Source organism: Synchiropus splendidus, chromosome 18 (genome assembly GCF_027744825.2).
Source record: "Synchiropus splendidus isolate RoL2022-P1 chromosome 18, RoL_Sspl_1.0, whole genome shotgun sequence".
Taxonomy (NCBI): Eukaryota; Metazoa; Chordata; class Actinopteri; order Syngnathiformes; family Callionymidae; genus Synchiropus; species Synchiropus splendidus.
The window spans coordinates 2,172,045-2,193,428 of record NC_071351.1 but is presented as its reverse complement, the minus strand read 5'-3'; the positions used below and the strand labels follow the sequence as shown (position 1 = coordinate 2,193,428).

Below are 21,384 nucleotides of genomic sequence, written 5' to 3'. Positions count from 1 at the left end.
ACATTTCCTTTCTGAAAGCAGTAGTTCGCCCCAAACAGAACCAGTAAATCCAACTAGAAGTCAAATCTCAGGTCTCTTGCACGCTCACTGTCCACATCCAAGGACAAATCCGGTCCAAACCCTGGCAAACCCACCCGGCAGGATGACCACATGTCAAGTTCCTACCGCTGCGCAAACACTACATCAGTGAGGACCCCAAAAGATGCGTGTCTGGAATTTAGCCGGCGTGTGATTCAGTTCAACACCCTGCTGTAAAGCATGACTTGACTTTGATAAGCAGGCGTGACGCAACATATCACCGTGACCTTGCTGCACGGGGAATCCCCACCCACCTCTCGGCGACTACTGCCCAACACAATGGGACCAATGTCTTGAGTGAGTCTTGAAGTTGAACGAGCCGGTTTCGCTCACTTTTGGATGCCAACCCCTGAGACGCAGCCTCCAGAGAAAGCACACATTCCACAGGTCAGAGCCACGCAACTGCTTGCTGACAATAACACAACAAGTCTTGACAAGAGCACCATTCCATCGCGAGTCGAAAAAAATCCAGTGGAAAAGACTGAAATCTCAACGAAAGTGCAACAGTTGCACAGATGAGAGCAGCGTTCGCTGAAGTGTTTGAGAATGAAACTGGAAGGAGCAAAAACGGAGATGAAACTGAAGGATTATGGGCCACACACAGCCCACCACACTGGGCTCATTTCTCGAGAAATGCACTGCTTCCACAATATTGAAGGTCTTAGGATCGTCCTAAAACAAAATGATTCACCCACTAAACAAGTGAGACCAAACTGACTGACAGTGAAAGCATTTCAGCTCTTGGTTTATCAAGTGCAACTGCAGTCAGAAATAAATGTGTCTGTGCGACTTATGCTTCTGTACTGGAGCTCGGTCTCCATCTTTGTCCCGCCCCCTCTAGTCTTGGACTTCCCTGGTGCCCCTCTCTCTCCTTTTCTTTGTCCACTGTCCCTCCTCTTCACCGGAGCCTTCTCCAGTCACTCAAGCTTGAGTCAGTCAGTTTTCAAAGTTCATGACCGACCAACACCAGTGTCACTGGCTCAATCTAACCATCTATCCTGACACTGTCGCAGCATTGACGCTCTCCTTCCCAGCAGCACTGTTGTCAATCATTAGGACTCAGACGTGCCGTGCGAACAGGCTTACCAGTCCATAAACTCAACTCTGAGGAAAGTCAATCTCATCACTTCCCACCGCCAGCTATGCCAAGTATTGATTGGTGATGTCAGGCAAGGCAACACCGCAGGTTCTCCGCTCAGCCTCCGGTGGCATCAGGGATGCATCAGAACCCTGTTCATAGAATCACCTGAGCGCCAGACTCGGACACGTACAGCCAGCTGCTGATTCATAGACTTGGTGTGTTGATCCCAAGCAGACAAGTTACAGACATGTAAGGAAGAAAAGAACATCACTCTGCTTTCTGCTGAGAACCACGAGTCAGAGGTCATGAACTTTACCCAGCGATGGTTGCAGTGAACTGACAGAGGCCAAGCCGAATACTTCAAGAGTACTGTGTGTTTTCCTTTGAAAGAAACGTTCGAATGAGTCTGGTGAGAGGGAGAAACCCACATCCAGCCGTGACCCAATCCAACTGACACCAGCTGAGCTGAGCAGAGCAGGTTTTCATGCCTCAGCTCGCCGAGTCAAAAGCCACGGCTCGTCTTTCTGAGTCTGATCACTTTCTTTCTCGCTGTGCGTGGCTAACAATAAACGGGGCTGCTAGCTAACAAAGACGCGCACTGCATCTGCCACACAGTCCAAGTGAGTGTGGAGAGCCGCCGCGCCGCCGCCGTGTGCTAACACCGAGCAGGGGCCGCTGCTGTCCGCCTCACCTACCTGAGGAGGCTGGAGAGTGGGTGCGAGGAGGCGGAGTGGCCGCTGCTGTTGCCGCTTCCACCGGCGCCGGACGAGCCGCCGCCGCCGGCGCCCGCGGACTGTCGCTTCCCTGACAAGAGTTTCTCCACCGCGGCCAGGTTTCCCGTGCGCGCCGCTTCCAGAAGCTCCTGCTCCTTCCCCATCGCTGATCCCTGAACAAGCTGAGGAGGCGTGGGGAAGAGGGGGAGCTGGCGGCGTGTCGCTGGGAGGACGGGATTCCACTGCGATCCACGCGCTTCTCCCGAGTAATTCCTCAATATCGGAGGCGTAAGAATCAGATCCTGCCGCGGGTAAATCCGAACGCGCTGCTCCGCGGCAACGCTGGGTGGAAAACTTTGGTTCAGAGCCGCCGCCGAGCAAACTTCCTCTGACCAGACCTCCGAGCTCCGTCCGTCACTTCCTCGAAACTGCTCTTTCTGTCTGCGTCTCCAGCCCGAGCCATCCAGAGGCTGAGGCCGGAGCTCTAGCGCCCCCTACCCGGCTGCCGCGCAACACTCTCCCTGACGCGCCAGAGTCAGAAGTTCATTCTTATACGAGTCTCCTCTGTTGTCAGTGCTTCCACCGGGCCGTTTATCAACCCGAACCACGCTGTCAGTCAAAGAACACAAGCGCCACCGATTCTGCCACATCTCCTGCTGCAGTGTGAACAGGAACATTGTCTTTTTAAATAATATTAAAGGTCGGACATTTTTAATATACATTAATGATGGTAAGTATCCTTGTTATTTGTTCAAACTTTATGTTCTTCAAATGTGCGTTTGTCTGCACACGTGTGGAATGGACACAAAACACCTAGAACAAAGGTGAAAAATAAACGATCATATTACTATAATTCTAAATGGCTGGCCTTTATGGAATTTCATTTAAAAAAAATCTAAACCGTTTCAATGGCAAAAAAGGAGGTTAAAACACACCATGACGTTGACAGCATGAAATACTAATGAAAAAAAAAAAGGAAATTCGATAGACAACTCATAATACTGATACTTTTGAAGCAGGGTGGTGGTATTTCAATGAAACAAACGAAGCAAATCAATAAAATAGCTTTGTAACCAAGAAGGTATAAATAAAGCTTTTAAAACCGGAACCGGAAGTACACGAGCAATTTTACCCAGAAGCCGAGGCATGTTTTCAAATCATCTTTTCATTTGAGATAGCGCGGAAATGAAACCCATGATTTAGCTTGCCTTTGTGAAATATCAAAGGCACATGAATACAGTCTCGACGCGTGTTAGTTTTTGGTTTCCTCGGTGACCGAGCGATCTCCGGTCGTCTAACGTTAGCCGTTAGCTTGCGCTTCGTTGACGATTGGCTGCAGATAAGGTGAGTATTGACCACCCGACTGTTGCGACCGAGACACACGTTAGTGCAAATAGTTCCGTTTAATAACTTATACTTTGTCTGCGAGCCAGAAGCGACGACCATGGCAGACCCTGCCCGAGTTAAAATGGACGAGTCTGCCGACAGAGTCGCAGCTCAGGAGCAGCAAACCCCCGAGAACACGGAAGATGAGAGTGAACCTTCGAAACCGGGCGACGATGCTCGAGAGTCGACTTCAGACGGCCAACTCAAACAGGAGGCGAAATCCGTAAGCACCAGTTTCCACTTTCTGTCGTCATAGTCGTGAGCCCAACACACGGCCGTGTAAACACGAGACAACTCCACATGTCGGCTGCCTCAGTGAAAGAATATGTCCAACTACTAACTGACTGACAACTGCAACTTTTGCTACTGTGAAAGGAGCATGCACTGGGCGAAGATGAGGATGGCCAGTCTTCTTCAAAAAGAATGAAGATGGAACCACCGGAGAAAAAAAAGGAAAAGCGCCACAAGGTGGACGAGGATGAAATCCAAAAGATGCAGTAAGATTTTAAGTCCTTGACAGATGACTTATTCAAAAACGTGTCATCACTGGGATCCAACCTTTCAGAGTTTTGGTGTCATCGTTCTCGGAAGAACAGCTGAATCGCTATGAAATGTATCGGCGATCTGCGTTCCCGAAGGCTGCCATTAAAAGGGTAAGATGCCTTTTAGTCTACCGACATGTCTGTGTATTAAACTGTTATTCTGTCTTCACCAGCTGATCCAGTCCATTACAGGATCATCTGTCTCCCAGAATGTTGTGATTGCCATGTCTGGTATCTCCAAGGTTTTTGCTGGGGAGATCGTTGAGGAAGGTAAGTAGAACCAGTTCTTTCCTTTGCAGTGTTTTTGAGCGTATAATGACACGCTATGTTGCGTCTCAACAGCATTGGATGTTTGTGAGAAATGGGGCGATACACCTCCACTACAACCCAAGCACATGAGAGAGGCAGTGAGGAGGTTGAAGAGCAGAGATCAGATCCCCAATACCAAATTCAAGAACATCCTCTTCCATTAACTTCATGTGATACTGTGGATATTATTGCCACTGCCTGTATAGTACTAACCTAAAGATCGTTCTGACATCATGTGTTCCAACTTTGGACATTCTGGGTGTATTTTTTATGTATCATAGTGTGTAAATAAGTGCCTCAGGTTGATGTTACCAGAAGCTAAGAGGAATTAAAAGTTGTTTTCAATGATGAAGTTTGCTCTTTGTTTCTCCATAATCTCAATAATTGTGATTAAATGGAAGGATTGTCGTGTCTGTAGAGCTTGCTACCTGGTGGTCTTTGCCGATGTATCCAAGCAGGTCCTTTGAGAGAAGACCATGGGGCAGAGGCAGGACCAAACACACTACATCTTCCGCTACACAGGAACATGCAGCCTGTGTGAATCAAGAAAATGCCACCATGAAATCACAGCACAGTAAACTGACTCAACATTTCCACAAGAATGACAAGAGGAAACGCCCAAAGGACATGTGTTCAGCAGTTTTTATTTTTCTCTGTTAATGGTTCACAGAACCAAGTTAATATATTAGTCTCAAAATGGTAATGCAATACAAAACTGAACGTCGTTCAACAAAACAAAAAAATACTGTCCACAATAAATCCCACTGACTCCTTTTCACTCCTCCTTTTCAAGTGCAATTTTCAGTGAATTACCACAGTGCAAAAAAACCATGCATCAAGAGGAACCTCCACACGTCCTTTAAAAAAACAAAACTGGTCGCTATGAAATACCCTGATATGTGTCTATCAAGTTGAATTATCAATACTCAGTCAACAGATGTGGCTACTAAACACGACTGCTGAGTGAAGACGAACACATCTGCCGCTACATGTTGCATCTGTTAAACATGAATAAAAGAGAAACGGCTACAGAGAGCACGGATTCCTAAATGGCAGGATTTCTACAATAGAAGTGTCATGCAGTTCACAGGTTGTAGGTAAAAGCAACTCACGTCACGGTTTCTCAGGTTCATGAATTATTGCTTGATTATTTTACATTCCTCTGAGACACGGTTTCTTCATTCTAAGGCAACCCAAGTTCGATCACCAGGCAGCCACCAGGGGTCGCCCAGGTAACAAAGAAGACTGCATACAGTATTAGAGGGTGAACTTTCGAATGGCATTCGGATCAACTGAACAGCAGGACTCACACAGTGAACATGCATCATGGGTACCAAAGCATTTTGGAAAATCACTCACTAAAACTTGACCTTCCATTTGTTACAAAATAAATATGATAAAACATGTGAGACAGACTTGCACTATGAGAAAGATACTGAGGGGGGAAGGCCCAGTCAACACATGTACACAAGGAGGAAAAAAAGACACAAACACAACCCTCCCATCTCTACGGACAGTCAAAGTTAGAAAGAAATAATACACAACTCAAAAGCCAAGAAGGTCGGAAAGAAGCGAACATGGTGCTGCTGAGAAACCAGAGTAAAACAACTTAAAATATGTATCCTTGTGTACATATGGTACCGGGCCTTAATATGATCAAGTATTAGAACTCAGGCAGCTGCAATAACCTCTGCATACATAGACACACACACACACACACACGGAGGCAGCTGTACCTACTGCTCTTCACTCACTGACAGTGATAAGTGACATTCAGCCACAAAGCATGTATGTTCACAGTTTAAAAAAAACCAAATCATGATAAAACATTTCACAAGCTTGAAAGCAAACATGAACACTGTTGACCTGCTTTTTTTGTGTGAAGAAACAAAATGATAAGAGAGCAACACTCCCCTCCAGAGAGGTGAAACTGAATCAGAAGGTTGGAAAAGACGCGGCACTCTTCCTAAGCTCTCGGGGAATTGACACCAACACAAGTCAAACAGTTCATGTAGAACCTCTTACCTACATTTCAGAACGTTTTTGTTGGATTAGCAACTGTTACACAGCTAAAAATGGATGGATCTGCCTGGCAGTGTCAGTGCAAGTTTGGCATGTTTTCCACTGAAAATGACTACACACACACATTAATTAAAGCTTATTGGTTAAAACCCAAACATGCCACATGACCGACACTAAAACCACACAATAAGTTTACTGTTCACACTAATCTGGATGGAGGAAATCCCAGGAGACCAACAGAAGGGACCTCTTGACTATTACAGTGTCATAAATGTAGCTTTTATACTCTGGTGGGATTAGTGTTTGCCAACACGCAAGTATAGCCAAAGACGAGCTGGTTCTTGATGTTTCCCGGTCAGTCAGCAGGAGGAGTTGGCCTCCACTTTCACATGGATGGGGAGCCGGAGAGAGTAAAAGCGGGATCGTACTTCCTGATCTCCAGGAGGAGGCGTTCTTTGTCACTGAGGGCTTGGGTGAGAGCAGCGCGGGCCTCAGAGAGATCCGACTCCAAGGTTTGGGACTGGAACAGCAAAACCACTCAGGAGGTCAGTACGACAAGAAAATGCTTTGCAAGAGAAAATGGCACCCTTGCTCGTGCCCCATTTTATGGTCTCAAAGACAAACATTTGAAATGATTTGAGCAGTTCACATTCAAACAGTGGCATCAATGATTAACTCTCATACCTCTGTCTGACGCTCTGAGCAGGACAAGTTATGGAGCTCCAGGCCAGCAACAGGAACCCCTGCACGTAGACTCACGTTTGTCATTTACATTCAATTCAGATACATTTTTTTCTGTGGAACTCTGAAATAATTCAGGAGAGTTTTTAGCTGGTTTCGGACAGACAATATGTTCAATTTATAGGTGCTTATATTGGCACTCGCACTGATGAAACCAACAAACAAATGAGGTCCAAACACAACAGAAATCTCACAAATACAGAGGAGGTGGCCGCAACATCATCTGCCTAAACAGTAGAGGTTAGTAGCCATGAAGCGGACACACCTTTCAGCCTCATGATGCCGTCTTCACAGCGCTCCATTATCATTTGCTCGACGACAAATGTGGCTGGTGTTGACTGTGGGGCCGTCGGGTAGATTCTGGGGCCGTCATCCTTCGACCAAAGCACACGTTAGACATCTGTTCTAAATGCATAAAATGCCAACATGTCAATTCACCTTCATCGTGATGGTCAGATTGCTGAAGTGCAACCTCATTGGCTGACCGTCGACGCTGAACTCGTCCTCCAGAAACGGGCCGATGCTAGCCACCGTGGAGGCCAGCAGGTTGGCATGCAGGTCTTTCACTCTCACGTCCAAGAAGCCCAGCGACTCTGCCAGAGCGGCATGTTGAGCTGCCGATGGACCCATTTGTGCCTGGAGCGCAACAGCTGGGCTGGTTCTTTGAACCTGACAACTTGGGGTCTCAACCGGAGCTGCGGAAAAAGGAGGACACAGACACAGGGTGTTACATTCAAGGCAAAGATCCTCGACTCACTTTCTGGTACCCAAGTGGGCGTCTCACTACTTCCTGCAGGCCGTTCTGTACTGGCCTGGCCGATTGTTACACAGGGTCCCTCTGGTGCAGATCCAGCAGGGAGAAGGGTCAGGCTGCTTCCATGTTGTGAATGTGGGCTATTTTTTAAACACATCTCTCTTGCGCTCATTGGAAATGGACCTGTTCTCCGTTCTTACTTATTGTAAATTGCGGCATGCATGTCCAGATCTGATAGTGACAGAGCTAAAATAAGATGATAAGTTGATAAGGCAGACTGGTATTTGAGCTGCAGCAGGAGGTTGCAGATGTTGTCTCACTGATAATGTGCTCAGTGACTGGCCTGTCATGCAGTGGTCAGTTCCACGAACAAGACCGGAAGAAACTGCTTCATGGATTTCCATGGGACTCATACATGAATCCAGAGCTACCAAACCAATAAGATGTGGTCATGCTGTGAACAAAAGGGAAATCACTTCACTTTCGATGGTGGAATTAATTATGAGAAATTGATTTACGTCCGTCTGATTGTAACATAAGCTTTTCACGATGGAGTAATTATGACGGTTTTAGTTGAATCAGCTTTCTCTTTAATACACTTTCAAAGACTGCAGTGAGACAACAGCAGCTAAACATCCACCAGCTATGTCACTCATAAGTCTCTTGAAACGAATGACGTCATCCAAATGAGGTTTCCTGATTAAACTAAAGATTACATTTAAGATGGTTGCACAACACTTGCAAACAAAGAAAGGCACAGGGTTTATGATGAAGATCACTCTCAGAAAAAGTTCAGAAACACACAGTCAAGAGCTGAATTCTTACCTTGAACCAGACCGGCGTGCAGATCAGATATTTTGACGTTGCCCATCTGCACAGTGTTGAGGTTTTGCACTTCCACAGCTGCAAGTTGGTTGTCCCCATTGACTTCCAAAGTACATGCCGCTCCAGTCAGAACCAGTAGCAACACTGACGACTGAACAATTGAATCAAAGAAAGGTTCATTTTTCGATGATGAAACGATGAAAGTGACAAATATATAGTGATAAAAGATGACATTCTCACCATTTCCTGGGAAACATCCTCGGTGCTCTGGGAGAGAGAGCTGCTGAGGTCAGCCGATGAGCCTCCCTCCGTCCCTGGAGCTGGGCTTCTGCGGCTCCCTGTGGGAGTGTTGCTCATGGGCATGGACTCCATTCCTGACTCTGTGCACAGAACAGAACTTGCTACCACGATGTCCAAAACATTCACTCGTTTAAAAAAAGTACGTCAAAGCACCTGAGTCCATGAGGATGACAAAATTATCGCTGGCGTCACTGTTCACTGACAGACTTTCATCTGGCAGGCTGCCATCCAAAATTGCGCTGTCGAAGGAATGCTGGGACGGTGACTGCTTCAGAGGTCTGGGAGCCAAAGACGGGGAGGACTCTTCTGAGCGCTTCACCTGCTCCCTGCATTCATGCAAGCAACACCGTGAAGGCTATCATCTGCAACACAAACAGACACACACCATCTGGCTCGATCAGCACTTACCTGGCCTGCGCACTGAACAGCTTGCTCATCCCTGAGCCTCGGCTCAACATGCTGAAGGCATCTTTCGTGATGGAAAATGCCCCCTTGGTCAAATCCAGTGAGGCACTGATGGCATCTTTGGTCACATCCTTGGTGACATTAATGGCACTTGACAACTCCCCTTCCAGACTGAAGGTGGATGGTTCTCTGGACAAGTTCGGGGAGACAAGAGGTGATGGTCGAGGAGACAGAACAGGGGTACGCTCCTTGTCTTCATGGCCATCCATCCCTTCCTCCACTGCCTCACAAGCTTCCTCCACAACTTCATCTGGCTCGTCCTGATCAGATATTGAAGCATCGGCGTTGACAGAGTAGACGCCATTTTCCAACACTGTGTCCTCCAAGACCAGATCAGTGGCCTGGTGGGTGGGGGACGCTTCAGAGTCTGTTACACTCGGGCTTTCTGTCTCTGGAGTCTGGGGAATCTCTTCCTCTGGCTCTGTGGAAGATGGAGGCAAAAGGAGGCCCACTTCTAAAGAGTCGACAAGCCCGGCGAGGCAGACTGTCAAAGGTTTCCTCTTCTGGTCATGAGTCTTTTTACCATAGGGAAGAGCCTGGCCCAACTCTGCCCCTAAACGGGCCAAGGCGTCCTTCATTCTCAGCAGCGCAACATACTGGTAGTGGTTTAACCACATCTTTACAGGGGTGATGGAATGGGCTAAGATATGGACGGAGGCAAGAGAGACTTCCTCTTGATTTAAAGTGGATCTGGTTGGACTAGTAGGGGAGGATGAGCTGGATCTACGGCGAGAAGGCTGGCACATCCACACAGACAGAGAGAACGGCTCAACAAACGGTTGGGTTCTGCCTTTTGGTAAATTCCGAGCTCCATCAAAACCGAGCGTAACGCGGGACAGGCTGAGAGACCAGACATCCCTGGAGCGTGACAGTGTTGACTCCAGCAGACGCTCCGGTTCTTTGGACTCCAACAGGGAGAAGGGTGGAAGTGCGTGGAAGGCACTGATATCTCTGGGATAAGAAGGGGCCGAGCCCCTCTGGAAGAAAGAGCAGCTAGAGAACTTCTCATAGGTGCTGCTGAGGTCAGAACTGGAGCAGTGTGGGCAGCAGCGAGTGTTGCTCAGCACCATCTGAGGGACACTGACGCTGAGGGACTGTGGGCGCTCCGGATGGTCCAATATGGAAGAGTCCAGTGGAACAATCAGCTGGACCATGAAACGAAAAGCGGGCTTTAGTACGAAAGAGCACACAACTTGAGCAGAGCAAAATAGAAATAGGATTACTTTCAGTTGAGCAGCGTCAACGCGGATGTCGACGTGCTCATCGGCTTTGCTTCTGTCTTGCAAATGATAGAATGCTTTGACTTGGTCCAGAGTTTGTAGCAGGCCGCGGGAGAACAAATTGATCCACAACACACTCGCTGGGTCAACACACAGATGGAGGCCGTTTATCTGGGCGTACAGGTTTGAAGTTGGAACTGGAAACAAAACATGCTGATTAGACATCTGGGATAGAGATTGTGACAGTGACTTTGTAGCTCGCAAGGGGTCAGAATCTCAGACTCACCCTTTCCTCCTCCACAATCATCAATCTTTCAGAAAATGAACTGCAGTCCACAGAGCCCTTATTGTGAATTGTGACATGGCTACTGACTTTCTATTTAACACTTGATTCTACCCAGTCTGCTCTCTCCTTCTCTTTCAATAGGCTCCGATGACAAAATGAAGCGGGTTTCAAAGCAGTTGCAGAATACCTGGGAAAGCGGGGTTGTTGGGAAAGTAGTACTCAGTGAACTGCAGGTACACCCCTGGCACATCATCCGGCAATCGCAGTGCTTTCCGATGGCACGACAGTAAAGACTGGGTCTTCTTATTTTGCCGGCCTCTCGTTGAGACCTACACAAACAGACGAAAAGATTCAAAGCCATCATGAATACTCAGTTCCTGTTTCAGAGGAAACAAGGCTGAAAAGTCCCCTGCCCCCCTTTCAGTCTCTGTTCATCTGTCAACTGAGGAACAGCGAAAATTTGCATCTAAAACGGACTAGTAACCGTCTTATACAATTCAAGCAACACCTGCAGCACTTAAATAGGGTTGGGGAAACAATGATTCAGCTATACATCTTCAAAAATGTAGCCCTTATTCCAAGCCAGATTTGTCTTATTCTCATGCTGATTTGTGTCACTTCAGTGATGCTGAGCTCGACATCAACATGATGGGCAGACAGTGGCAGTGAACGAATTAAAGTCAAGGTAGCGCTTGCCTGGTGAATGTCCACATCATCCATCCGGATCACCATGCAGCTGGAGCGCAGTCGCTTGAGGGAGGAGGCCACAGCAGCGCCATCAGAGTGTCTGCCTGTCGCCTGTTCTTTGTCCGAGTGGCTTGTTTTTGGACTTCTATGTTCAGCTACACATGTAAATAAAGAGTCATAAGACATGGGTTTGGATCTCCCTCTGGATTCATCTGAATGGCAGCTTACAAAAGAATATTGCTGTGGCGATACTGGATGCTTTTGTCTTGATAAACAAAACACATTTTCCTCACATGACTCATATAAATACCTTGACCAGTCTTAGCAGGTGAGTCCTTGTTTGTTAGTGGTGCCTGGTTTTGCGGCCCTGGAAAACCTGAAGCCTCGACTTTTCTCTGATATTCCTGGAGCAACTTCCCCGCCCACTGCGCGTGAGCATCCATTGCTCCAGTGTGGCGCTCCCAGTGACGACATCCGTCAGCTACATAAGCAAAAATACATCCATACGTCAGTCTTGGACACTAAAAACAAGCAGCAGTAAAATTAGGAGGATGAATTTCCCCTGCCCCAGCGGACGTTCATCAGCTGAGGAGTGGGAGAAGGCACACTGTGCATGTCAGGAATTCCACAAAGAACAGTGCCAGAGGGCTTTCTGTTTGCTTCAGTAGTAGTCTGCCATCCCAACATGTTTTTTTCTGCTGAATGAATGGCTGGATGTGCTTGAGAGCCGGAGGGTCCAACACAGTCAAGTCCTCACACTCACCCGGTCTGTGGATGGGATAGTAGTCCACACCAAGTTTCCTGAATGTCAGCTGCATCGCACCCTGTAATCCTGGTGGGGGAGGTTCATCTGGGTAGCAACATGACACATTAGCCACATTTTTTGTTCTTCAATTCAGTTTACCAAAGAGTAGCATAATAAAGACAAGCCAACCTTCGTCAGCTGATGAACTGTCATTGCATATGTGTAAGTCCAAGCGGGATATAAAAGTGTGATATGACGATTCTTTCACATCAAAGGTATCGAAGTATTGACTCATGTTGTTGGGAGTCCCTGGGGGGGCTGGTGGGGGCTCAGTCCACAAGCTGTGGAGGCCAGGAGAGGGAGGAGCCGTCTGAGAGATACAAAATAAACCATTCATTTTCACATCATCAAAGGCTCTGGAAGGGCTCTGAAAAGCACATGACACATTTAGTGATAGAGATTTCGGAGTAGTTGATGAACACGAATGCATGAGTTGGACCTGCAGGGACTCGGCTGTCATGCTCTTCCTTTGCTGCGCCGACTTCTCCATGGCCTCGCTGAGGGACTTTGCGTAGTGGATGATAGCTTTAAGCTGCGAGTCAGTCAGCACCCACAGCAGGTCGTCCAGGATAAAAAACAACTTGGACGCCAGCACGTTACAATCTTTAATCTGGAAGGACAAAACCGTTTCATTAAAAATGACCGGCGTTTGGTGTCACTGGTGGACAACAGGTAAGACAGATGTCCTCACTCTGCGCTTTAAGGCGATGCGGATGCGGCCCTGGTTGGTAATGAGACGCAGCGGTGTGCTTCCCAGGTCCTGGTCGTCACTCTCGATGGCATCTGCCTCGATTCTTAACGTCTGCCAGTTTATTTCTTTAAATGTCAACACCTGACGAGATAGAACAAAAAAATATATGGAAAACATGAATTTGTTCACGACTTAAATCTATACTTTTATTTTCATCACATCAACTGGATTATTGAGGAATAATAAAAAAAACATGAAAAAAGACCATTAAACATGAAACACCAAAATGTGTTTCAATAGAAATCCAAGTGGGATGAGAATGTTGCTTGTTACCTCTCCTCTCTTTGGGTCGGTCACGCGAGTGTAGCGGAGGTCAGTGCGCTGCCACTTGGGGTTGAGACTGTTGCCCTGCAGCTGCCACAGCTCGAAGGAGGCATGGAATGCCCGGGCCTGAACTTTGATGGTGATGGTGTTGATCCTGACAGACATGCCCTCCACCACCTTCTCAGCGAAACCGTACTCACTGTCAATAGAAAAAAAATCACAACATATCAGTTAAAATGTTTTTTTCTTGATTGAGCTGTAGTTTCCTAGTGAAATTTAAATGCATTAAATTTCATTTGAAAAAGAACTGTACCTCTGGCCTGCTGTGATTGCAATGGGGGAGGGACCATTCGGTGGCCGAGGCTCCTCGCAAGTTCTCATCTCCACTTCCACCTTGTCGAGAAACTGCACAGAGGAGTCAGTATTGACCATTTAAAAACAAAAATACAAATGAAAATATAGAAAAAATACATAAACAACGGTGAATTTTGCGGCACATTGGAGTTAATGATAATAACCACAATCATTTGCATGACGTGAGCATTTGTTGGGTGCAGAAATGTATAAAAACAATGCATTACAAAAGCCACAGCAAAAGTTCTCACCAGGCAGATGGGGCTTGTTTTCAACTTTGTCCATTGAATCTATGAAAACAAGTGGACAGGGAGGTCAACAGTTGCATTCAGTGTATTGTAAAAGTCTAATGTATTAGAGGGATCTCAACATCATGGGCTCATTAAATGAGAAGGACAAACAAATCATGGCGGCACCACCAGCAAACCTGCCACTGGTTCTCACTATCAGCCTCTGATCTCACATGTCTCCCTGAACACAGCTTATCAGCAACCAGTGCTGTCAGATGCATCATAGTGTGCTCCAGCCCAGCCTCCAGGGAGGATGTCTGCGGTGGTGCCCTTCCATATTGTTTATTTTGCACAGAACAAGGGAAGCTATTTGATAGCTTAACTTGGTGTGTGTGGTTGTCATGAGTGAAATGCACAAGTCTATGGTTCATGTATATATTCGCTTAGCGTGTTTCAACATGTTCTTTCCGACTCCACAACAGGTCTGGCAAGGCAACGACTTACTCTGATGGCTGCTTTGTTACAGAAGACGCGTGTGACAGCCAGCCAGGTAGGCAGGTCAAGCATGTTTTGGAGAACCTCTTCATCAAGCTCCAGGTTCGAGAGCTGCCCCTCCCCTTTCAAAGTGCTCAGGTTTATCTTGTCCGGGGACAGGTTCTTGGTAAACCTGGAAGAACCAAGATTTTCAACTGAAAGAGACGGTCACCACAAGTCTTATCTAACCACTACTGCTGCCCCTCAGAGAATCATAAACCTCAGCGAGACGCAACCTACAGTGCTAAATCTTTGACCGAATAAACCGGCAAATGTGGATAAGTACTGTGTGTTGCACAAACCATGCAACATTAAATCGTAGGCAAAAGAGAGACAAGTACTTCTTTGATCATAGCTGTATTGGGTGACTGTTTGTCGTGTCACGTAAAGTAACCCTGACCTTGACTACAGAGTTCTTGTAAAAGTCTTGGGTGCCAAATCAAACACTTGACATTTCCTCTGCAAACTGACCCGGTCATTATTTTCAACAGACTCAGGCTTCATTCCACCAAACCGACTGCTTATACTAAATGAGCGAGCACTGTTGAGTCTGAACTGATTACAATGTGGTTTGTTGTCACTCAGGATCAGGGAACTACACTCAGCCTAATTACTGAGATTGGAGTTCATTGAGGCTTTGGTTCTTGTTAAAAGGACACAGAGGGGTCATTATCAAAGTCCACTTGGCATCACAGATTTTTATTTTTATCATTGTGTAATCCTCAGGCTCAGAAGCCAGTTCTGTTATATGTATTAGACAGTGTATTGTTTCAGGAAGCAGGATGCTCTGGTGAGGAACTACAGGGGTGATTTATAGATAAAACACTGACAATACCATCCTGAAGAAAAATAAACAGTATTACACCACTGAATTACGTGCTACACATCAAACGAGATCAGCTGAAAACAGCACTGATTTGAACACCGAGGATGGTCCAGATCATTTGTGAGGATGCTGAGGAGACATAGGATGAATGAACTCGAGCCACTCGATATCCATGTTGCTGAGCGTTTATAGAGCAGTGAGCGAGGCGGATGAAAAGCAGAGCTTTTTTCGTCTGACTGGAAGAATAATATGAGAAATCCTAGCGTTCCAGTCAGAGAAACAGTCATGTCCACAACACGACAGGCTCCTCGTGATGTCAGGGCTGCTCAGTGCATCTAGGAAACTGAAGGTGCACATCGATGAGATGTCTTCAGAGAAGTCGCCTTCCACAGACACGAAGAACACTGGTGTGGATGGCCGCTGCCGAGTGACAGGCTAATAGGGTTCTGGCGGTAAGAACATCACCGGCCTCAACAACTGGCTAACACCAAAGCATGAACGTCACTTACCTTGACAAGTGTTTCAAAATCTGCTTTTTGATAATGCCTGCCATGGCTGCTCCCCTGCCGTCAAGCGACAGCAGCGAGTTGGACGGTGAAACGACCGGCTAACAGGCGCCTCAGCGACGGGCACAACACCGCATCACGTTAGCCTATGTTGAGGAGGCGCAGCTAACTGCTACACACCAGAGAGCACGCGCGCGCGCACACACACACACACGCGTGAGTTATACGGAGTCACCTCTTCAATATTGAATTGACCGTTGAATGCATGTACGTGATGCGCATGTTGAACGGGCTGCAGTAAATTCTCTAAACCGATTTTTGTCCGATGTCAAACTGATTTTTTAACATGCAGTGGCGAGTACCACAACAAAACAGCGCCATCTACTGGATGCCATATCGAAGCGCATCATGTGACAAATGTGACTCCTGACGCTTTCAACGTGGATTATATATGAGCGAGCAGCTGTCATTTCACTGGAGAAGCTTCAAACAATTCCACCTGACAAGGCAGAGCAAATTGTGTTATTCTTAGAAATGAAACATGGCTCGAAACATACACAAGATCTACAGCCGCTGTCGGAATACGCTGACAGAAGAGAGCAAATAATGAGAAATGTGTCATACATTAATAGTTGGGCAACTCAGTGATCCAAACAATTCATGAGACAAAATGCCAAAAAATAAAGGTGCGACTCTGGAAAATAAAGTTACCATTTGCTCATAAAGGAATGTTGGCTCTACACAAAAGTCAACCAAGAGAGAGTTAAGACAAATATTGATTATTAAATAAGGTCAATAGGAGGGTGGACAGTCACTGGGGAGTTGGTGAGACGGTAAGTGCTGGTTATTACTCTTCAAGTTTTACTTGCACGGTACCTGAAAACCCTCATACGTGGTGAAAACATGCTTCAAAATAAAAATGTGACCTGTTAATCATTAACAATAGACGGGGACAAAGGGGAAGATTCGATCAATCGGAACTGCAGGGGAAGTGCTCGATCCTGAGATCACATTTTGTTTACCTTCATAACGAGGCATCAAGCCATTCCATTTGAACATGTGAACTGTGACCCCTGCTCTTCACTCGAGTCACTCGATTTGAACACAGACGCAACGGTGAAAGCTGATGGGAAAAGACCGTTTCTACTGATGGAACGTGCGCAACTCAGCGAAACATCAAACGTGTTCACTTTAAAAGTGCATGTAAAATAGGGAACATTAAAATTAAACTGAAATTTACTTGTTAATCGTGTTATGAGCCCATGACAAACCGACACAACTGTTGTTTTTTTGATAGCCCCTATGCACTCTGGGAAACCGAGGCGGCAGAAGGGGTCACGTGACCTGCGCACCGAGGCCCAGCAGTCGAGTTTGTGATGACAAGTCGAGGCCTCGGACTGAATTAGGAGAGACTCCCCCCGATCCCTCCTGGCGAACACTTGACGATGGAGGCCATGGACCTGGACTTGGACCAGGAGCTCATGCAGAAATTCAGCTGCATGGGCACGACAGACAAGGACATCCTCATATCGGAGTTCCAGCGGCTGCTCGGGTTCCAGCTCAACCCCGCCGGATGCGCCTTCTTCCTGGACATGAACAACTGGTGAGTCCGGGGACTCGGAAGAGGCCTGCGACATGGAGTCACTGTAAACAACTTAGCTCAGCTCGCGGTCGTCTTCGACCTGGTGTGATTGACGAAGAGGCAACACCTCCATGTCATGTTAGTTAATATAGACATCGGAAGCGCGTGGGTTCGGTTTGTCGCGCTGATTCCGACGTTGGACGCCGAAGTCATGAGCGAGAGGGTCGGTGTGACGACCGACTGTTGACAGCCTGTCAGACTGGTGGGTGACGTGAGGGCTTCGCTTCGTGTGTTCAGTGGAACGAAAAACATGGAACAACTCTTTACTGTGGGGTCGGCGCTAAGGGCCGTGCAGGAATATGATGAACAGATTTTTAAAATTGAAACGTGACGAGGTTCTCTGGTACTTTCGGTTCGTCACGTCGAGTCACCGTCGCCAGCTTGTTCCATGACCATTGTTTTTATTTGTTGCTTATGAAAGTATGTTCGGGACAACTGTCGTGTATTATGTTGTTAAAATGTGAAGTACCACTCTCGTGTATTATGTAATAATAAATGAAGTACAACTATCGTGCGTTATGTAATTACCCAGCATGCCATCCCCGTTTCCTAAAAAGCAGATGCAATCCACTTTGAATATCCTATTACTTGTTTTAGGGATGGTTTTTTTTAATCTTCATGAAGCAAAGATACATCTTATCGTCTAGCATTGGTGTTGTTTTCGGCAGTACCGGTCTGACCGTGGGCCGAGTTGGCTGTGGTCACGTGATGTCATGTCACACTTCTTCTGCCATAGGCGTTCTAAAAATAAAACCCATCATAGGAATGTCTTTTAGGAAAACAGTTTTTTTAGCAAATTATCTGCTCTCTGTTGTAGGCTATTTTGACCAGCTTTGGCACAGACAGGTCTTTAAAGCTGTGGCTAAGCCTGTTGGAAAGCGCGTCTTATTTTAGCGTTTGGCTTTAACACTGCTAATTGTGCTACCCTGTCTCTGATTCAGGAATTTACAGGCAGCCATTGGATCCTACTACGACTTTGAGAGTCCGAACATCAGTGCGCCGTGCATGTCCTTTGTAAAAGACGTGACGATTGGTGAGGGCGAGTCTGTCCCGCCAGAGACGCCTTTCACAAAGACCTGGAGAATACAGAACACTGGTGGGTCGGAGCTCGTGCCTTTTCGATGTCTGTCGCTTTGCGGAAGGCAACAGATTCGCTCCAATGAAACTGTGTTGTCATCCAGGTGCAGAGTCATGGCCTCCTGGTGTTTCCCTTAAATATGTCGGAGGTCACCAGTTTGGTCATGTCAACATGGCTATGGTGAAGGCTCTCGTCCCTCAAGAGATGACGGATGTCAGTATACAGATGCAGAGCCCCGCCTCTCCGGGGATATACCAGGGTCAGTGGAGGATGTGCACGGCTTCTGGACTGTACTTTGGAGGTGGGTGTGGCAGGAAGTTCTCAAAACGTACCTCTGTATTAGGTCAACATGAGCATCTTTTGGATGTGGTTTTGTCAACATAATGCAGGGATTTTTTATAGGCGGTGTCTCCAGTCCGGAATGGGGGCAGCAACAGGGAACATGAAAGCTAAAGTTTAAATCATGTGGTTGCTGATAAGAGCCAAGTCAGACGATTACATCAACAAGCCAACTCCAGCCGAGAGCCTCAGCAACCGCCTCCGCTATAGAGTTTCATGCATTAAAAACGCTTTTAAAACTGTGATGATGAACAAAGTCATCCAGATTCTCTCCATGCGGGTCTGTTTTGGCGCCTCCCACGGGCTCATTTGATTTCTTTTTAGTCACCCCTAGTTGAAAATGTGACTTGTCTCTTGTTTAAGAAAGTTATTTTACTTCTCCAGATATAATCTGGGTGATCCTGAGTGTCGAGGTCGGAGGTCTTCTGGGTGTCACTCAGCAGCTTTCCTCTTTCCAAGCCGAGTTCACCACCCAACCCAACCGCAACCTGCAGGGCGACTACAACCCCTTCGCCTCACCAGAGAAAACAAAGTGCCCTAACAGCAACGGCAACATCCACAGTGACGGCGACCATAAAGAGCAGCAACACTGGCAGGGGAACCCGGACCAGCGGCAGCCGGAGCTGAACGGACTTTCACACAACTCTGTGGATTTACTATCAAACAGCCTGCAAAACAATCTTTCAGTAGTCACTTGCAACCAGGTAAATCCTAGAAGCCTCCATTGAACACTGCTCTTGCCACGTTTCAACTGTGCTGTCCATCTCTTCACAGGGTATACAGGAGCCCTTTCCTTTTGGACAATCTTAAACTTGGGACTTTTCTGCAACAGGAATACAAACCAATGACTTTATTTCGACGGAACAGCCACAATCAGAAGAGTGGTTAAAATTGCATTAGGTTTTGCCGCAGATCCAGAGTTCGACCCGCCTGACATGCAGCTCTACAAACACCCCGCCCCCCTCTGTATGCACATGTGAATGCTAAGTTAAAATGAGTGCTGAGACTGTGAGTGATGACTTTTTATTTTCAGGTCATGCTGGTTGTTTGAGTGCAGAGAGAAAGTCGCAACATGATCTGTGTGTGTGGGTGTGTGTGTTCAGCATCCTGAGAGAAGATTGGAGGAGAAGCCATTTTTGTTGCCAACTGATTCTGCTCTGACATTTGACTCACGCACCAGCTCCCACCTCTCGCAAGTAAAGCATCTAACACTAGGAATCCTTTTTAGTGTCGATTGGGTCTTAAAGGTGCAGTGGCACTGTCAACAGCAAGGGGGCGACAAATACAAAGCGACTCGTCACTCAAGTATCAGATCATTTTTTTACACTTGATATAGAATTTCATGACGTCATTCATGTACAAAAACAATTAAAAACCCTGAACAGGACTAAGTGGTGGTTAACTGACGATGTATGCATGTATTGTCACATCACTATTGGTGAAATGTTTCCTGTAATTAAAGTTCACTTATACTTCCAGAAGGTAAAATGATTAAATTGTGTTAAATACAAAAGAATGTTCACAATGGTCACAAACAAGTTCACTTTATTTTAAATCATATTTACCCCAAAGCTCAACCAGTATTTATATTGTTTTAAGCCACACCGGCGACAGAATATGAACTTCATGTTTGAGTTGACTGAAACCAGATCAGCCCAAATACAAGTTGTTACTGCAGCTGGCTTCAAGATGTATGCGCTGAATAAGATCAGCTCACTGACGCTCCACACGCTGGAAAGAACTGTCATGTCGGCTGTCATGATGTAGAATTGGGAATAATGTGCTCAAAAAGCCACAAGAGGTGTGGTCATTATTTGGGTCCATTGTGGTTCAAGGCGTCTAAAGAGCAGCGCCGTGTGGTTCGGATCATTCTCTCAAACAAATGAGCAGACTGTCGGGTGAGTCAGTTGGCTTTAGTCACAACGCAATAGCTTATTTTTTCAGAGTATGAGTGCAAAACATCTGAACGATTTGTCCTGTTTGCTTGATGAATGTATGAATAAATTATCATGCTAATTTGGAAACAATGTTGTCATCGGCATGTTGCTGCGCTCACACACATACAACATTTAGCCGAGGCCAAACACCACAGCACACTCCTCTTAACTACCCTCACGTCAGACCCATTGTTCCACCTGAATCTCACAATACACCACAGGTCGCAGGAGCTGGAGATCTGATAACAGCTCTTTTTTAAAAGGAGAGGTCAGAGCTCCCCTGCAGGCATACTGGTCGCGCTCGGCACAAAGAAGAGTCTGAGCTCCACAGGCATGCATGTCAAGAGACGACAACTGTCACCTGTAAAACTATGAAAATGCTAAAAAGGAAGGAATTTCTTCAGCCCTCCTGTTGTGCCCAACATCATTTTATGGGACTTTAATATCATAGAGATTACATTAGATAGGTTTTATTCATCCTACAATGGGGGGAAAACAACAAACAAACTTTCAACGTAAGATTCAGCTACAACCGTGAATGGCAATCCATCGATTTTTACCTTCAATCTACTCACTCATTTTACGTATTTAATCTCTCGCTTTCAGGTTGCATCTTTAAAATATGAAATACTACAATAGTTTAATCACACAAGTCAAAAAATATTCAGGTTTGTCATAATAATGGAATCAAATCAAAGTTGTTTTATAT

The 21,384-nt window shown here is 46.4% G+C and overlaps 4 protein-coding genes across 12 annotated transcripts in view; 2 read left to right on the top strand and 2 right to left on the bottom strand.

The window, feature by feature from the left end:
• Nucleotides 1-2,776, bottom strand: part of LOC128750134 (ankyrin repeat and SAM domain-containing protein 1A-like) — a 37,318-nt gene extending 34,542 nt beyond the window's left edge. For 3 of the 9 annotated variants that reach the window (XM_053850386.1, XM_053850392.1, XM_053850389.1), the window contains exon 1: nt 1,855-2,773. In XM_053850386.1, coding sequence (XP_053706361.1) covers nt 1,855-2,036 — 182 coding nt within the window. In that variant the 5' untranslated portion in view covers nt 2,037-2,773. Of the gene's footprint in view, nt 1-1,854 lie in introns of all 9 variants that reach the window. The other 6 variants (XM_053850388.1, XM_053850385.1, XM_053850390.1 and 3 more) reach the window with 6 other exon arrangements.
• A 189-nt stretch (nt 2,777-2,965) lies between these two features.
• Nucleotides 2,966-4,505, top strand: taf11 (TAF11 RNA polymerase II, TATA box binding protein (TBP)-associated factor). The gene is made up of 6 exons (XM_053850398.1): nt 2,966-3,216; nt 3,306-3,481; nt 3,634-3,755; nt 3,824-3,911; nt 3,974-4,070; nt 4,143-4,505. The coding sequence occupies exons 2-6, from the start codon at nt 3,317-3,319 to the stop codon at nt 4,271-4,273; spliced, it is 603 nt and encodes a 200-aa protein (XP_053706373.1). The 5' UTR covers nt 2,966-3,216; nt 3,306-3,316; the 3' UTR covers nt 4,274-4,505.
• A 162-nt stretch (nt 4,506-4,667) lies between these two features.
• Nucleotides 4,668-16,261, bottom strand: bltp3a (bridge-like lipid transfer protein family member 3A). The gene is made up of 21 exons (XM_053850384.1): nt 15,683-16,261; nt 14,318-14,480; nt 13,835-13,873; nt 13,543-13,634; nt 13,239-13,428; nt 12,906-13,046; nt 12,654-12,824; nt 12,344-12,524; nt 12,173-12,259; nt 11,720-11,890; nt 11,419-11,564; nt 10,910-11,051; nt 10,440-10,633; nt 9,160-10,361; nt 8,905-9,077; nt 8,692-8,831; nt 8,452-8,602; nt 7,311-7,567; nt 7,138-7,246; nt 6,816-6,874; nt 4,668-6,651 (listed from the first exon to the last, which is right to left on the bottom strand). The coding sequence occupies exons 1-21, from the start codon at nt 15,724-15,726 to the stop codon at nt 6,517-6,519; spliced, it is 3,987 nt and encodes a 1,328-aa protein (XP_053706359.1). The 5' UTR covers nt 15,727-16,261; the 3' UTR covers nt 4,668-6,516.
• A 213-nt stretch (nt 16,262-16,474) lies between these two features.
• On the top strand, nt 16,475-20,750 carry LOC128750135 (protein ILRUN-like). Its single transcript, XM_053850396.1, has 6 exons — nt 16,475-16,512; nt 16,977-17,282; nt 18,263-18,417; nt 18,503-18,700; nt 19,123-19,442; nt 19,513-20,750. The coding sequence occupies exons 2-6, from the start codon at nt 17,125-17,127 to the stop codon at nt 19,546-19,548; spliced, it is 867 nt and encodes a 288-aa protein (XP_053706371.1). The 5' UTR covers nt 16,475-16,512; nt 16,977-17,124; the 3' UTR covers nt 19,549-20,750.
• The last annotated feature ends 634 nt before the right edge of the window (nt 20,751-21,384 follow it).

Excerpts from the sequence above, each read along its gene's own strand:
- LOC128750135 (XM_053850396.1), top strand. The coding sequence starts at position 17,125 with ATGGAGGCCATGGACCTGGACTTGGACCAGGAGCTCATGCAGAAATTC. Across the intron at positions 17,283-18,262 it reads TTCCTGGACATGAACAACTG|GAATTTACAGGCAGCCATTG; the intron begins GTGAGTCCGGGG and ends TCTCTGATTCAG. Across the intron at positions 18,418-18,502 it reads CTGGAGAATACAGAACACTG|GTGCAGAGTCATGGCCTCCT; the intron begins GTGGGTCGGAGC and ends GTTGTCATCCAG.
- bltp3a (XM_053850384.1), bottom strand. The coding sequence starts at position 15,726 with ATGGCAGGCATTATCAAAAAGCAGATTTTGAAACACTTGTCAAG. Across the intron at positions 13,874-14,317 it reads GTAACAAAGCAGCCATCAGA|ATTCAATGGACAAAGTTGAA; the intron begins GTAAGTCGTTGC and ends TTGTTTTCATAG. Across the intron at positions 11,891-12,172 it reads CTATCCCATCCACAGACCGG|CTGACGGATGTCGTCACTGG; the intron begins GTGAGTGTGAGG and ends TTGCTTATGTAG.
- taf11 (XM_053850398.1), top strand. The coding sequence starts at position 3,317 with ATGGCAGACCCTGCCCGAGTTAAAATGGACGAGTCTGCCGACAGAGTC. Across the intron at positions 3,482-3,633 it reads TCAAACAGGAGGCGAAATCC|GAGCATGCACTGGGCGAAGA; the intron begins GTAAGCACCAGT and ends CTACTGTGAAAG. Across the intron at positions 3,756-3,823 it reads GATGAAATCCAAAAGATGCA|AGTTTTGGTGTCATCGTTCT; the intron begins GTAAGATTTTAA and ends CCAACCTTTCAG.